Source organism: Saccostrea echinata, unplaced genomic scaffold (assembly GCF_033153115.1).
Source record: "Saccostrea echinata isolate AGI-Se365-2 ecotype Australia unplaced genomic scaffold, CSIRO_AGI_Sech_v1 ptg000008l, whole genome shotgun sequence".
In the NCBI taxonomy this organism is placed as follows: Eukaryota; Metazoa; Mollusca; class Bivalvia; order Ostreida; family Ostreidae; genus Saccostrea; species Saccostrea echinata.
Window position 1 is genome coordinate 9506352 of NW_026889757.1, and position 17105 is coordinate 9523456.

General features: G+C 31.7%; 1 protein-coding gene across 3 annotated transcripts in view; it reads left to right on the forward strand.

The window, feature by feature from the left end:
- Positions 1–17105, forward strand: part of LOC133181047 (SH3 and PX domain-containing protein 2B-like) — an 81122-nt gene that overhangs the window by 52529 nt on the left and 11488 nt on the right. The window contains exons 2-6 of one of the 3 annotated variants that reach the window (XM_061315576.1): positions 2677–2782; positions 3327–3407; positions 3854–3929; positions 4107–4183; positions 5579–5676. In XM_061315576.1, coding sequence (XP_061171560.1) covers positions 2702–2782; positions 3327–3407; positions 3854–3929; positions 4107–4183; positions 5579–5676 — 413 coding nt within the window. In that variant the 5' untranslated portion in view covers positions 2677–2701. Of the gene's footprint in view, positions 1–2676; positions 2783–3326; positions 3408–3853; positions 3930–4106; positions 4184–5578; positions 5677–10192; positions 10290–11876; positions 12019–17105 lie in introns of those variants that run through there. The other 2 variants (XM_061315578.1, XM_061315579.1) reach the window with 2 other exon arrangements.

Consider the following 17105-nt stretch of genomic DNA (forward strand, 5'->3'; position numbering starts at 1 on the left):
TTGGATTACAATATCTGCCAATCTCTATCTGTAATTTGTGGGCACTTATTCTTAACCGAGTCAAAAAAGAACGAGGCTTCTTGGAAATGGAAAAATTTAAGTATGGTTGAATTTCAAGCTTGTTTAGATTTTGTGGACCTATTAACTGGCTGTAGAATGACAATTTTCCATTACCTCCTTTCTTTGATATTTCTAATGTTCCTGAAAACTATATTCTAAAAATACTTTTTCAAATTATTTTCAAAATCATTTATAGATAATGTATTAGCATTTGAACCAATAACTTCATTAAGTATTCTTCGTATACAGTTTTGACAACATGTTTTTCCATTTCCTGCAAGTTTTTCATCCTCTAGATATGCATTTTGTAAAAGCAAGTTTGAGTTCTCCTGATCTGAACCAATTTTCTGTAATCTGTAATAATATCTAAATAATAATTTATATATTCTAAAATTATAAGAAGTGCACCAATTAAACTCTGCCCTAAATTAGAAGTTTTATTATGAACCCCTAACATGTCTTTTAAGATGAAATTTTAATTTTTTTCAAATGGAGTTTTATCAAAGTCTCTTGTAAAATATGCCTTCCATGCTCTACCTGCTAAATTCTCGCATGCATATTTCAATTTACCATTATTTTATAGGACAACACCCAAATATTTATATTCATCAACAAAAGCAATAACATCTTCTTTAAGTCTCATTGTTTTACGACTCAATTTTTAAGGTTCTTGCTAGAAAATACCATAGCATTAGTTTTTTGTGTATTTACTTCTAACTTCCAGTCACAACAGTATCTTCCCAATGAATCAAGACACTGCTGTAGCCCATCTGCTGATTCTGATATAAGTTATAAATAGTCTGCAAAAAAAATAAGCTGTCAAAGTGAATGTTGTTCAGTTGAACAGGGCATGTTTTTGAGAAAACTAAATATTTTGTAAAATCATCAATAAATATGTTAAAAAGTGTAAGACTCATATTGTCTCCCTGTTTTACTCCACGGTTTGTAGGGAAAATAAGTCGCTATGAACATTTGATTGTTTTACAGCACATACAGTAAGGCGAACGAGTTTTAGAGCGATCGGGGTCTAGGCGAACGAGAAGTAGGGCGAACAGCGTGAATTTAAGGGCGAACAATTTTATTTTTATTGTAATCACATGGGTTCATAACGTCTTTAATGGGATCAGTGCCACAGTATAAATATGGAAAGAACGATTGGATTAATTTTTAAAAAATATATTTCCATGTATTTTTCTTAAGCAGAGTATGAAATCTCTGAAAATACCACTTAAAGTTCATTATCAGTTCATATATTTCAGAAGGAGGAGGGGGAGGAGAGGTTTACATTTACATTAACAAAGTCAATTGTTTTTATAAGATGATTCTTATCCATAAAAGTGTCAAATACGAAATTTAACGTATAAGGCGGCGCCATTTTTTGTATTTTTAAGACATTTTATCACATTTGCATATCAGAAAACAGATTTCTTTGAAAACAGCAAGTGGGATTTTGTGGTACTAGTATCAGCAATCCTATTTGCTGATATCAGGATTTAAAATCCTTTTTCTAGCTGCTGGAATTTTTGAAAACTCAATTTTTGATATCAACAAGTTCTGTTGTTCGGGTTTATTAAAATACAGGCCCGTAGGAATCATTTTAGTTGAGGCACAACCAAATAATTTCAGTTTGCAATTGGGGGTACTAAAAGCAAAAATTCTTTGAGCATTAATTAAGTTCTCCAAAAAGAGGCCATCAGACGTTATTATTGAGGGAACACCTGCATAAAATAGCTTTATTTTCTAAAGTTATACAATATATCAACATGATTATGGTAGTCACGCCCCCATGCGATTTATAAACACAAAGATTTTTGACTATCTATCCCGCCATTTTCAGACCGAGAGATGACAGTAAAAAATCACAAGAAGCATGAATTGGATTTCACTCACATTTTCTGATATCTTAATTAATTTGTTACGAGGTCTGTAACAAAAAATTCTATTTAGGGCCTACATTCTTTGATTTCTGATTTTCAATTTTCGAGTTTTTGTTATTTTCTGATATCAATTAAATTCAATTAATTTTTTCCTTGTCAGAAAAATGTCTCATACACGACGACTCTAGTGGCGGATCCAGAAATAATTTCAGGACGGGGAGGGGCGCAAACTCAAAAATCCTATTTCATGGAAAGGAGGGGGGGGGGGGTAGGAGTGTATTGCTGAGGTTCAGGCTTTTTTCCACAGGATTTTATTTTAAAAAAATCAGCTCCGATTCTATGTGCCGAAAACTTTAACTTGTGGACTTAATCGAGAGTAGGAAGAAAGTAAAAAAAAAAACAAACGGGGGGGGGGGGGCTCCCGGTGCTTGATCCGCCTTTGGACTTCACGATCGAACCCTCCGCTGTAGTCAACCACGCTTTCGAGGGTTGTCGCACTTTATGCCTATATAGGTAAATTGAGAAGGTAAATGTGCACAGGTAAAGACTGTAAATTGACCGTAAGCGGGTTAGTCCGTTCCATTGTCTTGTTATATTTATTCGCAGCGAATACACAGCACAGACAACATTCGCTTTTGCAATGTCTCAAGTGCAGTTTCCGGTTTAGCAGTGACACTTTGTTTTGGTTGCGTTTCAGCTCATGTTTTAGTTGACTCACCGATGATTGATACGGTATGAGTGTAAACATTTTTTATTAAAGGAAAATGGGATCAAGACAGGAGAGAAAGATCACAAATGTGGAAGTCTCCGATGTACAAAAACGTAGAAAACCCAGCAAACATTATGTACGTATTCTTTAATCTAAAAATTTCTTTGAAATTTTATCAGTAAGTTTACAAAGTTGATAGAGAGGGCCATTGTAAAATGTAGGTATAACATGTGGTTAGGCCGATATTGACAAGAATACCTGATTACCATAACTTTATAAAGGTTTATAAACACGATAAAGGAAAGTGAAGAAAATTTTGGATTATCTAGGGAAAATGATTAAGCATTTTGCATTATGAAAAGGTACTTGGGTGGTAGGTGGAGGGAGGAGGTGTTGTTGTAATTTTTTTTTGCACCTTTAAACTGTGATTTGCCAAGTTTGATGAAATAATTATAAGACAGGAAATGGGCAAAAACATATTTTTGTAACACAATCCCTTAATTACCACACACACATAGAAAATCATTTAAAAATCAATTTTCTACATGTTCTATGAACAGGAGGATGATTAGCTACTGTAGTTTTGAACGATCTACATACAGTAATGAAGAGTTGAAACAGTCATATGACAGACATTTTGAGTACAATTTACTGAGTAATAGCAAATCTCATCATTGCAGGTTTATATTATACGAGTCACTTGGTCTACAAGGACAGTCAATATTATCTACAGACGATACAGCAGATTCTTTGATTTTCAGGTAATTTGTTCAGTTCTTTTTAACAGGGAATTAAAAGTTAATCTGATGGCATGATATTTGCTTGATCAATTACAAAAGTACACATTAGTCTAGTGTACAATATGTAATTTATGATAGCATTATACATGTAGTTAAAATTATGAATTTATATGCTATAAAATTTATAGTACATGTATAAATGTTGAAAAAGTCAATATTTTAAAATAAAGGACATATAAAATATGTGTGCATGCTAGGCTTTTCAAGAGAAGCATAGTTATTGGTAAATTTGTCAACTTACAAACTAATTTATCAGGAAAAGTTTATCAGTGAAAAAAAAAATCTTTTTGAGAACTTATGTGATTGCCCATTGAGAATTTTTCAATTCACATGAAGAGGCCAAGTTTGATGGAGAATTAGTAACTCTTCATTGCTTTGAAATAAGTTGCATATGTTTTGTACTTCAGCACTCATTACTAGAGAAATTTCCAATAGAATCAGGACAGCTAGACCCTAACCAAAGAGTTATTCCATTTCTTCCAGGTAACATATTGATTTTAAATTCAAGTCACGTACATTCTTCCAACACTTGAAACATACTTTAAATTATACATATACGCAGAACTGATTTTAAAGACATTGTTGAGGCAGGTAGGCAACTTAGGAATATATTTGGCAATGGTCATTGCTCTTATTCATCAACCAATTGATTTTATACAGGTAAAATATACTTTGGCCGCAGCCAGGTGAGAGAGGTGGCATTGAAGAGACTAAGTCAGATAGATGATTATTGCAAGGTGAGTTCTGCTGTGGTCTATAGAATAGGAACTATATATTTAATTTGAAGGTACCCCAGTTTACTGCCTTCACAAGTAAATATATTCCTAGTGATTGTCTATAAGACATCTTCACAATGTCAAAGTTTTGTGATATTCGTTCCTGTGTACGCGCAAACCCTTGGTTTGTGAAGAGGAACAATAACACAAAACCTTGACATTGTGAAGATGATTTTAAGAATAAACTTTATTTTGTTTTCCATCTTTAATTACAAGTTAGACTGCACAATTTGCTGGTGATAGGGTTAATTCAGTATTTAGGTGGTATATCAATCAATCAATTATGTAAATATTACACCATTCTGTATATTTTTCTTTTTTTCTAAATCCACCTTTTTATGTGAATATTCAGAAGTGGATTCCAGCAACAGACACTTTACTGATGTTAAGGAAGTATATATGATACACACATTGTTAATCATTAATGTTACACTATGTAACCATACCAAGTTGGGGAAATCTATATTTAGACAGGAAGTTTATATACGGTGTGAATACAATAAGTATGAAGAAATATTGCTACTTTTTTTTTTTATATAAAATTTGTATTCAAATTAAATAAAAATTGTTATTACAGAAGGACAAGGAAATTTTTTAATATAAAAAAAAAAACTAGACTAGGTTATGCATAGTGCAAGTAAATAGAAAAAAGGGGATGTTATTGAAGAACATAATACAAAAGAACAATACTGGTACATAACAATCGGTGATTTTTTTGAGAACAGTATTTTTTTTTTCCTTATTGAGTAGTGTATCTATGTCCTGCACATCAAACATTGTGTATTTCATTGAATTTAGAAAGTTTCTATGTATTAAGTTCTCACAATTTAGGATTGGATGAACATATTTTCTTAATTTACTTGCTCATCATTGTTGTCGGTGAAGATGTTTTCATTCTAAGTTATATACATGGAATAAAATTGATGTATATGTATTATTATGCAAAGCACCTCGTTTGATCTGATGATCTGCGCCTGTCAACTTGATGTGATCTGACTCTTTAGATTAAGTTGTTTCTATAATGATAAATTTATAATATACCCCTCTATTTTAAACAAAATTTGGGAAGCAATTATATGACATTTATCTATAAAACAAAACACATTTTTTTTTGACATGCAGGAAAAAAATCTAATATATTATACTGTAGACTATGTCATCAACTTCAGAACATAGTGCTGTGGATTTAGAAAACCATAGTGTGGTGATCTGGAAAGTTAGATCACACTGTCACATGATTGCATGAAATCAAGAATAAAACTGAGTGACTAATATACAGTTAGGTATTACATGTACTACCAGAGTCAAATGATCAACTACATATATCATTCAATATTGATTTTTTTTTTCTACCAGGCTCTGATCAGTTTGGAGGAGAAAATCTCCCAGTGTGATGAGGTCCTGGAATTCTTCAGCGTCGAGGAGGATGATCTCAATCCTCCCACGGATGACGAGTAAGTAATGCTTCTCTCCCTTGTCATTGTATTGCGATATATCTGTAAAAAAAAAAGTTGGAATACAAAGAGCATTTGTGTCATTGTTTTGTAGAAAATTCAAAACACAGGAAGTATATGCTACTTCTTAGAAAGGACTATTCTTCCTTGTATAAAAAGATATAAAAGAAACAGTCACTTAGAGGATACATTTCTAGGACAAGATTTTTTTCCCCTGTATCACCAGAGTTTACATTGCTTGAACTCAGGTGACCTATTACAATTAATTTTCATATCCATTGTCATACAAGTGTGTTTCATGTGAGACCTGTTAGCCTAATGTGATTATTTTGACTAATTAATTCTCAACAATTTTCATCTTTTTGTAGAAGGGCACAAAAATTAAATGTGTTTAAAAAAATATACCCACTAGGGTCTGAGGAGTTCAGGGGCTGAATCTATGTTAAATAATTTTTTTTTTTGGGGGGGGGGGTTAACTTATAATGATGACGTAGAGATCCTTTTACAAAAGTGTACATTTTGTGACCCCCCTGGGTCAAGCATTCATGCCCCAGAGTGCACAGAGCTGAATTAATCATATATTGAGAGACATATTATGATACTTCATTAAATAGACTTGCAGGCTTAATGTTTTTTCTTGCAGCCTGTGCACATTCCAGTATATTTACACACAGTGAAATATAATTATAGGATTATTGAAATGCCCATTGATCTTATTTATTATGACTACAACAAGACTTCTAATCCATGTGTTTCTCTAAATATTGCAATGAATTAGAATTTACCTGAATTGAAGTTATGCTTGTATTTACCTCATGCAGAAAATTATTTTCCACTAATTAAGCTGTTACAGTATATATATAAAAGATGCCTGGCAAAAAAAAAAAAAAAAAAAATTATATGTGAAGAGGTATTTTACTGAATTAAGCCATTTTTTAGCACAACAGCATTACAAAATGACTCTTGTTATAGCTATCAAAACAAGTTATATGCATCTTATTAATATGCATTTTATTAATGAGACCAGTATCGAATTCATCTATCAAGTTTGATGAAAGAGAGCACGTAAATTAAGGAGGATGAACATTTTCTCTGTAATAATAAAATAGTACAAAGAGGAGATAACTTGCCCTGAGGATACCTACAATAACTTGGTTATTGCTGCATTAATTAAATTGTGAGAGTTTTACGCGTGACAATCTTTCTTTGACTTGTGCTCAAGTCATATAAATCAAACAAACAATTTTTCAACATTTTATTAGCTCACCTAGCTGAGCTCAAGGCTCAAGTAAGCTTTGCTGATCAAAATTTATCTGTTGTCTGTGGTCGTTGTTGTAAATTCACATTTTCATCTTCTTCTCCAGAACCACTGGGTCAATTTCAACCAGACTTGGCACAAAGTATCCCTGGGTTAAGGGGATTAAATTTTGTTCAAATAAAAGCCACACTTTCTTCTAAGGGGAGATAATTAAGAAATAGTGAAAATTAAGTGGGGTAATTTAAAAATCTTCTTCTCAAGAACCACTGGGACAGAAAAGATGAAACTTATTTGAAAGCTTTCTTTGGTAGTGTAGATTCAAGTTTGTTCACATCATGACCCCCGGGGATTAGGTGGGGCACTTTGGGCAATCAAAGTTTTACAAAGGAATACTTAAGGAAAAATCTTTAAAATTCTTCTTCTAAAGAACAGCAGTCATGATTAGTTATATTTGTAAGGAAGCATCCTCAGGTAGTGTAGATTCAATTTTGTCCAAATCATGACCCCCAGGAGTAGGGTGGGGCCACTATGTGCAATCAAAGTTTTACATAAGAAACATAGAAAAAATCTTAGAAATTCTTCTTCTCAAGAACAGCAAAGCCATGATTAGTCATATTTATAAGAAAGCATCCTCAAGGAGTGTAGATTCAAGTTTGTCCAAATCATTAAATCATGACCCCCAGGGTAGGTGGGGGGAAGGGGGGGGGGGCACTATGGGCCATCGAAGTTTTTCATAGTAATACGTAGGAAAAATCTTTAAAATTCTTCTTCTCAAGAACAACAAAGCAATCATTAGTTATATTTATATTGAAGCACCTTCAGCTAGTGTAGATTCTAATTTGTTCAAATCATGACCCCCAGGGGTGAGATTGGGCCATGATTAATCATATATTTATAAAAGCATCTTCAGATTCAAGTTTGTTCAAGTCATGACACCTGGGGGTAGGGCACGGCCACAATATATTATCTAAATTATATATTGGGAAAAAATCTGCTGATGAAGAACAGAAGGGCCATAGTTACTCAGGTCAGCTTTGTGGCCCATGAGCCTCTTGTTTTCCAATTGTATTATTGGTGCAACTGTATGACAATTACTGGGTATATAGGCTTATTATGAAAAAAAGATGTGAGTTGATGATATTTTCAAGGTTAGTGATTAAATTTCACAGGGAAAAACAAAGAAAACATTTTTAAAAAAAAACAAAAACAAAAAAAACCCAGGACTTTATGAGCTCAACTATGAAATAGCATATTTCAGCAGAAAAATGTTGCCCTTGGTCATAAGTGGAACATGTAATTTGTGGGTTAGTGATGTTTTTTTTTTTCCACAGCAAGCAACTACGTAGGCTATGCAGTGACTCATGACTACTTTAAGTTTCATCAGTTTATATATATCCATGGGTATATGCATGTATTTAAATTGAATTGAAAACATGTTTCCTTCTTGCTTAATTGATTTCTTGCAAATTATGAATGTGCATTTTAAAAAAAAAAAATGCATTTACAGTATATTTTCATGCTTCATGTAGTTAGCAATTAATAACAATGTAACAGGAAGAGAATAATACTAGTAGTTTGAGAAGGAATGGGAGAATATATTACATGATGCATTTTTCCTACGTACACTAGTACACAAGAAGTGCTTTGTACTTCAGTGTACTAACTAAAAACAATGCACACCTCAAGTTCATACTTATGTAATTAATAGGGAAGACTATGTAACAGATTTTCATTTCTGAAGCATACTGGACAAGAAGTACATATTGTTAACTTTTTAACGAAAAAATACTCCAGGAAGTTGAATATTACAACTGTTATTCACTACTGGTATTTATAATCATTTTTATATAGAATATTTCAAGGAGAATTGATAAAGGAAATTGATGTTTTATAAATGAGGAAAAAGTCGTTTTCTGATGGTGGTTAAATACCTGTGAATGGAAAATAGTTTTTAAGCTCTGTTGAAGTTTTGCCTGCCCGGTAGTTAAATAATCTAAATCTTTCCTGTTAATTATAGTATTAAATTGTTATAAATATTTAAATTATCTAAAAGATTATCAAAAAATCCTTAGTGCCAGGGAAGATTCTGTTGTTATCTTTGGCAAGAAACCATTTAAGAGTGAAAATCTCAGCTAAGACATGTGGCTGTAAGTATATTTGATAGCTGGTGACTTTATGGTTTAGGTCATAGAACACATATTTCTAGAATTCGACAGAAACAGGATTTAAATCCTTGTCTTATAATCATTGCATTTTATCCTTAAATACCAGGTTTTAGGAAGATGAAAGGAAAATTAATGCCAAAAATTTAGGCATGATACTTGTCTTGATATAATGATTAAATATGACATAGTTTACATAGATGGACCTTATAGAGACACCTAACATTTGGCATACATGGGCCTTAGAGAGATACCTATAACGTTAATTTGATCTGGCTTTTTTCATGTCTCTCGGTGACTGACACGTTGATGTGTTGACTTTTTCCATATCTTGGAACATGTTAAACATTTGGACAGTCCATGACCTTATTAATTAGGTATTTACTATTCTGAACAAACATTGACCCTAGTGAGTCAGCTAATGAACTTATCATGTTGCAATGTTTTCCCCCTTTTTTTACCTGTAAACAAATACATTAAGGTGTCATGAACAAATTTCATTAAAGATAATTTATTGCAGGTATTAAATTGGTGACTGTTTAAGTCATATTCTCTATATAAATTGAAATGAAAATGCTTTTTTTTTTAATTCTGGCATGTTAATTTTGGATTTGAAAGGTAAATTAATTCTCATCTTTTAAAACATAATTTCTTGATAAAATTATGCATTATACTATCAGATTTTGATATAATCCATTTAAGCATACCTATCATGGATATACATGTAGTTCTGAGAATCTCGTCATATATACCATGTGACCAGGCATCTTCTCTCAACTTTCATCCAGGGCTATATATGTGTGGTTTAGATAAGGCCATCAAGCTTGAAAGAGATGTGAAATTGATCCATTTAAATTTTGAAATGTCCCCTGAAGGATACAGGTGTAAGCAAAGATCTCCTTCTGTCTCATTTATTTTAGGTATTCAATGGATCATAAAACAATGTTACTTCCCCTTAGAACAGAATTTTGGCTAATCCCATATTTTTTTCCTCGTGACAATTTTTCTCTTTGATTATATATTGATGAGAAATTGCTGTGTGACTCGATATCAGTTCACCACTCGATGGTGACAAAATTATTTTACAGTTAATAAGGGACCATGTTGACTGCTGTATATCGAATTAAGGATAGTGTTTCAGATACTGTAAGCAGAATCCGTAATTCGTGGGTAGTGGACAATACTCATGTTCAGTAAGTATATAGGTAAAATTATCTGGTTATAAATTATGACCAACAAAGTTGTAAGATCCACACTCATGACAGTTGTTTTGTTTTCTTTGAAATTTTTTGAAGTAGAATTCTAATGTTTAAAGTGGAGTTTTGAATTATTTATAATCAAATACATGTACTTGTGTATCTGATTCTAAGTAAATATTTAAAAGGATATGAAATATTATGAATTTGTTTTTAAAATTAGTATATTTTTGAATTGTTTAAGATTCTTGTCTTCATATATCATTTAAAATGTTATAGTAACAGAATTCTACAACACCATGTTATCATACAGTCCCTATGAATGAAGGAACAGTTCACTTAAACTCTTTGTTTGTTCAATAAACACTTTCACTGGGGTCCTACAGGTACCAGAAAACTGGGATACCATATCATAAAAGTGGATAGAATATCTGTGAATGGTATGGAAAATTATGTAAAATAAGATTATTTTCTTCATATTATAACTTGTGCAGTATTTTCCCTAAGAACCAGCCAAATTGACAACTTCAGTTGATAAAAATGCCGCTTAGAAGTAAAAATTTTTAAAAATGTAATTGTTGTATGGTCTACAAAGATTTTGTTCATAAACCTCAACCCCTAGCTAGCTAAATTAATTGTTACAGTTGATCCCTAACCCTTTACTTTGAAATAAAGGGAAAACACTGCTTGTGTTAAATTTCCTAAAGAGTTAACTAAAGTTTATTTAGCAAGAGAGACATAATTAACTTAATACTGATGAAAAGTCATGAAAAATAAACATATTTCAAAATTAAAGATGAGCTCATACCAGGGATGGTCATAAATAACAATCTCCCTACCTGATGTGTGTAAGTTTAAAACTGTGTCAAGTACATGTTGTCTCGTTTGAGTTTCCTGACATTACAAAATACATTAGGTTTCAGGCAGAATTTCAAACAATTAAATTTAGTTTACTGATAAAATATTTTTGACATAATACCATGAGTCATATAAGAAGAATATCATGTTATATATTACACATTGATGTATATGCAGATTCAGAAAAGGACATGTCCATATATACTTATCAGTAAAAAATTTTTAAACAAATCTTTTGCAAGTTCTGAGTATCTTATAAATTTAGTTAAGATGATCAGAATAGCTAGAGTATATGATTTTGAAACTTTTAAATGTTAGGTTAAATTTAAACACAGCTTTTATTTTCAGTTTTGTACAAATAATGATGTATTAATTGAATATACCTTCAATCTATATGTTCTGAGATGACCTAGCTACCAGTTCCAATTCACATTGTGCATCGATCAAGCCAATAATTGATGATATATGCAACGTGAAGATGGTTTGCGGTATATAGGCATTTTTTTCAGTCTGTGGTTTGCAAAGACAAGACACCTTGAGATCTTTCAAATGTTAAGTCACCACAAATACTGGACTAAAGGTTGTCAGAAATTGATCCTTGTCCATCATAAACCTATCGTCATGCATTACTTAATATCAAGTGACTCAAGCCTTAATCTAGTGGCCATGTAGTTATATCCTGAAAGTTTATACCACTCTCTAATAACCTATGTTGTGTTAATATATATGTGCTCAGATCATATTTTCTGTTTTACGATTTTGCCAAGGATGAAATATTTTGTTGCATTATAATGAAGTCTGCAGATTCTTCGAAGCTTTCTCTTGGAAGTATTTTTACTCGGATTAAAAATTCCTTTTCATCAGATCCGTAAGTTCAGTGATTGCATTTTTACATCAATGAAATGGATTAATACTTTAAACATTGCATGCTTGTTTACAAGTCTTCAGGTCCTCTAGCTGTTTTGATTAGCTTCTGCATTAGCATGACATAGGCTATTATATGCAGACCGAATCTGTGTCTTTGCAAAAGTATATAGAATATACTCAGGCAGTAAGTGCTAATAAAGTCCCTCCTTAAATTAAGAGTTGATATTTATATAATTACCCCTTGTATAAATGAAGACAATTAATTCTATTTAATTTCTTCCTTCTTCCTTTGTTTTTTTTTTTCTAGTAAAATCAGTAAAATGTTCATTATTTAGTGTTAAAGACAGGTTTATTTACTGTAGAATATAAATGTACCGTAATAGCTCAGAATTAGAGAACTGTAGTTGATAATTGTTTTCTGCTTGCAATATTTTTTTTACTGCACAGTAAAATGCAGACAATTTTATTCAAATTTTATTGCACAAATAACCCATTTTGTTCTAGAATGCTACTTAAAGCATATTACATGTAATTGAATTTCACATTGAACATGAATTATTCAATACAGTACTAGTAGCTTAGTTTTTTCTCTATAGCCACCCACTACAATGTTAGTCATATACTGTTTTGACTGAGAACTAGTCTTAATGATAATGATATGGTAAAAAGTCTGATTTTATCAGGGACAGATTGTGGTTTTTGTTATAAAATGGACATAAAAGTCGCCTGGTATTGGCAATATCATTGAAGGTGATCAGTCAGGTATATGACATTAGTATGTATTAATTAGTACTTTTACTGATTGAATAATAAATGAGAGAAATGCTCATGATTATGTCAAATTTTACTTTGCACTTTCTGAAATTTTATTTTGAACATAAGTTCTAGCAGTTTAATATATTGTTTCATCAAACATTGTGTTTGAAAAAAAAAGAAAAAAAAAAAAAAAAAAAAAAAAAAAAAAAAAAATATATATATATATATATATATATATATATATATATATATATATATATATATATATATATATATATATATATATATATATATATATATATATATATATATATATATATATTTATTACATTTTCAACAGTGAAATACTGTGATTTATTTATTGAATAAAAGTGATATTCTCTCACAGTGTGAAAGGATACCAAAAATGATATTCTCTCACAGTGTGAAAGGATATCAAAGTAAGTAAAAAATAATTTCTGGCCTGTCATAAGATAGAGATTGTAACTAAGCATCTTGATAGAGCTAAAACTGCAAATTTCTTCCTAAATATGTTGCTAAAATCCATGCTATGTAATGTTTTCAATCTGACACACAACTTCTAAGCTATGACGTCTCAACCGCTCAACTATGACGTCAAGCCTATGACACTGTGTTAAGATAAGACAGAGGCAAAGGGAAAATCAAAGAAAATGTAATAAACAGAAAATTCAATGTTTTGTAGATGAATATGGAATTTATCTTCATGCACATTGTATGTGTGTGTCAATAAACATTTAATTAAACTTAAGTAATGCATGGATGTATATACAGTAAAACCTCATTATCTCGAACTCGACGGGACTGATAAAGAACTTTGACATATCCGAAGATTTGAAATATCAAGGGTTCAATACTTGTAGATTCAGTAGTTGGGACTTCCAGATCACTTCGACATATCCATGGTATTTGAGATATCAGTGTTCGAGATACTAAAGTTCAACTGTATGTGTCTATGTTGAAGTGCATATTTACATTTAACTGTGACTAATTCTGAATGATGGGGACATTTTTGCATAAATCCATCAACTTTTAAGGTAAACAGATTGTAAAGCATGTCATTCTTTGATCTTGATGGAGAAATGGAGATAAATTTTTAGTTGTTTGACTTTGACTGAACCCAGCATGCTGATAATGTTTAAACGGAGTGGTAAAAAGTTTTAAAGTTTAAAAATTAAAGGCCTAATGCTATGCATGACTCTCAAAATTTTAAAGTTTCATCACTTAATTTTTTAATAAGATGCTGAGAGCATCATTGAATTTTATCTGTGATGAGAAACTCCAAAGTTGACTGGGATACCTCCTTTGGGTCTCCCTTCTAATCTCATCAGAGATGTAGGCTAGATGTCTGTCCAATTCTGTAAAGATAGTAAGTATCTATCTCTCTGTAAAATGTTTATTTTTCTAATTGATTAAAAAAAAAACATTTTCTCTGTGAAAAAAAATAAATTTGGCACACCCATTTATGCTTAACAATAAGATTCTACTTTCACTATAACTGGTTTGTAAATTTACCGTAAAAGTTGCATTTGCACTTGGTTATTGAACTAAGATCCTGTAACAAGACGGGAATTTGGATAATTGAATTTAAACATGATTTTGTGGTTAATCATGAATGAGAGACATTATGTATTTACAGTTAACTACAAGGAAATTGAAGTTATTCTGATAGAGAAGACTTGATCATTTTAATAGAGGAAGTAATTTCAGATGAAAACTTTCATGATATGTTTTACTGAAATGAATAATTTTTTCTTTTATATATTAATTATGAAATTAATGTTCAGGAAGATCTGTCAGCCTCAGAAGGTTAAAGCATGGTGAATTAAATTGGTTTGATCCTTATAGTGATATCTTGTACTCATCACTAAAATTTAATGGTGTGACCTACCCAATAAATTGTTAATCATAAGAACCTCACATGAAGCAGATATTTTTTAAAGATTTAGTTCAAATGTTTCCAAATAGCAAGGTTGAGAGAAAAATGTTTCTAGTAGTTAAAAAAAAAATGGCTTTGGCTGTTTAACAAGACAATCTGTGTTACCAATCAAAATTAAAATTGAAGGAATTAAAAAAAATAAAAGAAACATTGGAAGTACTCTGCTTTGTGCCAATACTAATCTTTACCCTACAAATATATGATGGCATCATCCCTTATTGTATAAAAACAAAGCAAAGATGAAATTGGTTCATCCTGAAGTGCCTAATTGCAAAAATTCTCTTGACTTCCAGCAGGAGACTTGATATTAGAGAGGTTAAGCATATGACCATGTACGTCTACGTGTACATGTAGCTAGGGAAATCCCCTAATTTACTGCGATTTACGTCATCAGATTTGCATAGCGCGTAATTCTACAAGTTGTACACAATGTGTAGATTCATATGTACACGTAGGAAAGAACGTTCTTAAACCCAAATTATAGAATGTATATTTTTCAGGCGGTGTTTGTTGTGACATTGAGAGTTTATTACGTACATTTATGTATCTTTTTTAATCAAAGTCATAGAATTATTTGATACAAATGGATTGTAAAGTGACTCGTTGAAATGACATTTACACGTACCGCTACACGAACAGATTGTTAAACAGAACATGATGTTAGTTACATGTACCGGTACTTGTAAAAACACTTCTAGGTTTACACGTACACGTAGACACTTACGGTCAAATGCTTAACCTTTCTATTAACCATTGTGATTGGCACAACTGTCAGTTACAAAGTATGTTAAGGATATCAATGGTCTGAAATTTCATGTGGCTTAATATTTTTAGCTTGTTCACCTTGATGAATTATGAGGAGCTTTGCTATACCCACAACATTGGCATCCCATGTTAAGTTTCTGGACCAGGTTTCCCATGTAACATAATTAAAGGCCTACCTGGACCAAGCATGACTATCTGAACTAAGCATACTGTAGGGATTTACACTACCATACTTTTTGATGTTGCATCTGGCCTATAATTTTGATATGAGTGAATAAACTTGGATTTTTTTGAAGCTGGCTAATGAGACCAAACTTGATACACAGTATGAGAGTTGCTTGAGTGTTGCATCTGACCTATAGTTTTTTGAATGATTAAGCAGGTTTGATTTTTTATGCTGGTAAATTAATTCCCAAATAACTGTAGGCCATATTTGTACCAAACTTGCATGGATGATGCTTCTAGAAATACATACTAATGGCACTGCTTTGAATGCTGCAAAAGATGTGTATTTTTAGTTGTTCACTGAAGGTCTGTTATCATGATTGTGTAACAGAAATATTCACTCGGTAATTGAGACTTGACCTTATAGATAACCATTTGTCAAGCAATGATCTTAATCTTTGCTATTTCCTTTGTTTAGACTTGCATAAGATCAACCTATCAAAAACTATCATGTGTAAAACTAAATTACTTGTTAGTGCATGTGTTAACATTGAAATTGTCTTAAATTTCAACAAGTATACCAGTAGTGGATGCACTCAGAGTCTTTTTATCTAAAGGGGTGATAGGACAAGTTAAACATGTCCACACACAGACAAAAGGACTAAAAATACTAAGGATTATGGTTTTCATCATTCATTATTTATTGGACTGTTTGGGGAAAAAATGTCAGACTTTTTTTTTAACGTACTTGTTCAATAATGCCTTAATTTGTCTCGCATAAATCTTATCATTAATGTGCATTGTATTGCAGGATACCTGATATACATTTTAATACCAGACTAGGTTCGAAGGCAACACACATTTTGTAGGACCAAGAACCAAACTGTTAACCTGAGGCCATTAGGAATGAGGCAAACAGTTTGGTGTGAGGGTTCAACAAAATGCATTTTGCCTGAGAACATAGTCAATAAATGTTTTGTTATACCTTTAACTTTATATAAGCTCACCTGAGCTGAAAGTTCAAGTGAGCTTTTCTGATTATATTTTGTCTGCCTTTCCCGTCTGTCTTTAAACTTTTCACATTTTCAACTTCTTCTCAAAAACCAGTGGGCCAATTTCTAAAACATCCCTGGATGAAGGGTTTTCATATTTCTTTTTTAAATGAAGTGCCACTCCCTCTTTCAAGGGGAGATAATTAAGAAGTAGGAAAAATTAAATGGCATCCTTCAGAAATCTTGTTCTCAAGAATCACTAGTCCAGAAAAGTTGAATCTTATGTGAAAACTTCATTATATAGTGCAGATTCAAATTTGTTTAAATCATGACCTCCAAAGGAGGGTGGAGCCACAATGAACAAAAGTCTTCTTCTCAAGAACAGCAAAGCCAAAATTAGTCAAATTAATACAGAAGCATCCTAGATAATGTAAATTCAAGTTTGTTCAAATT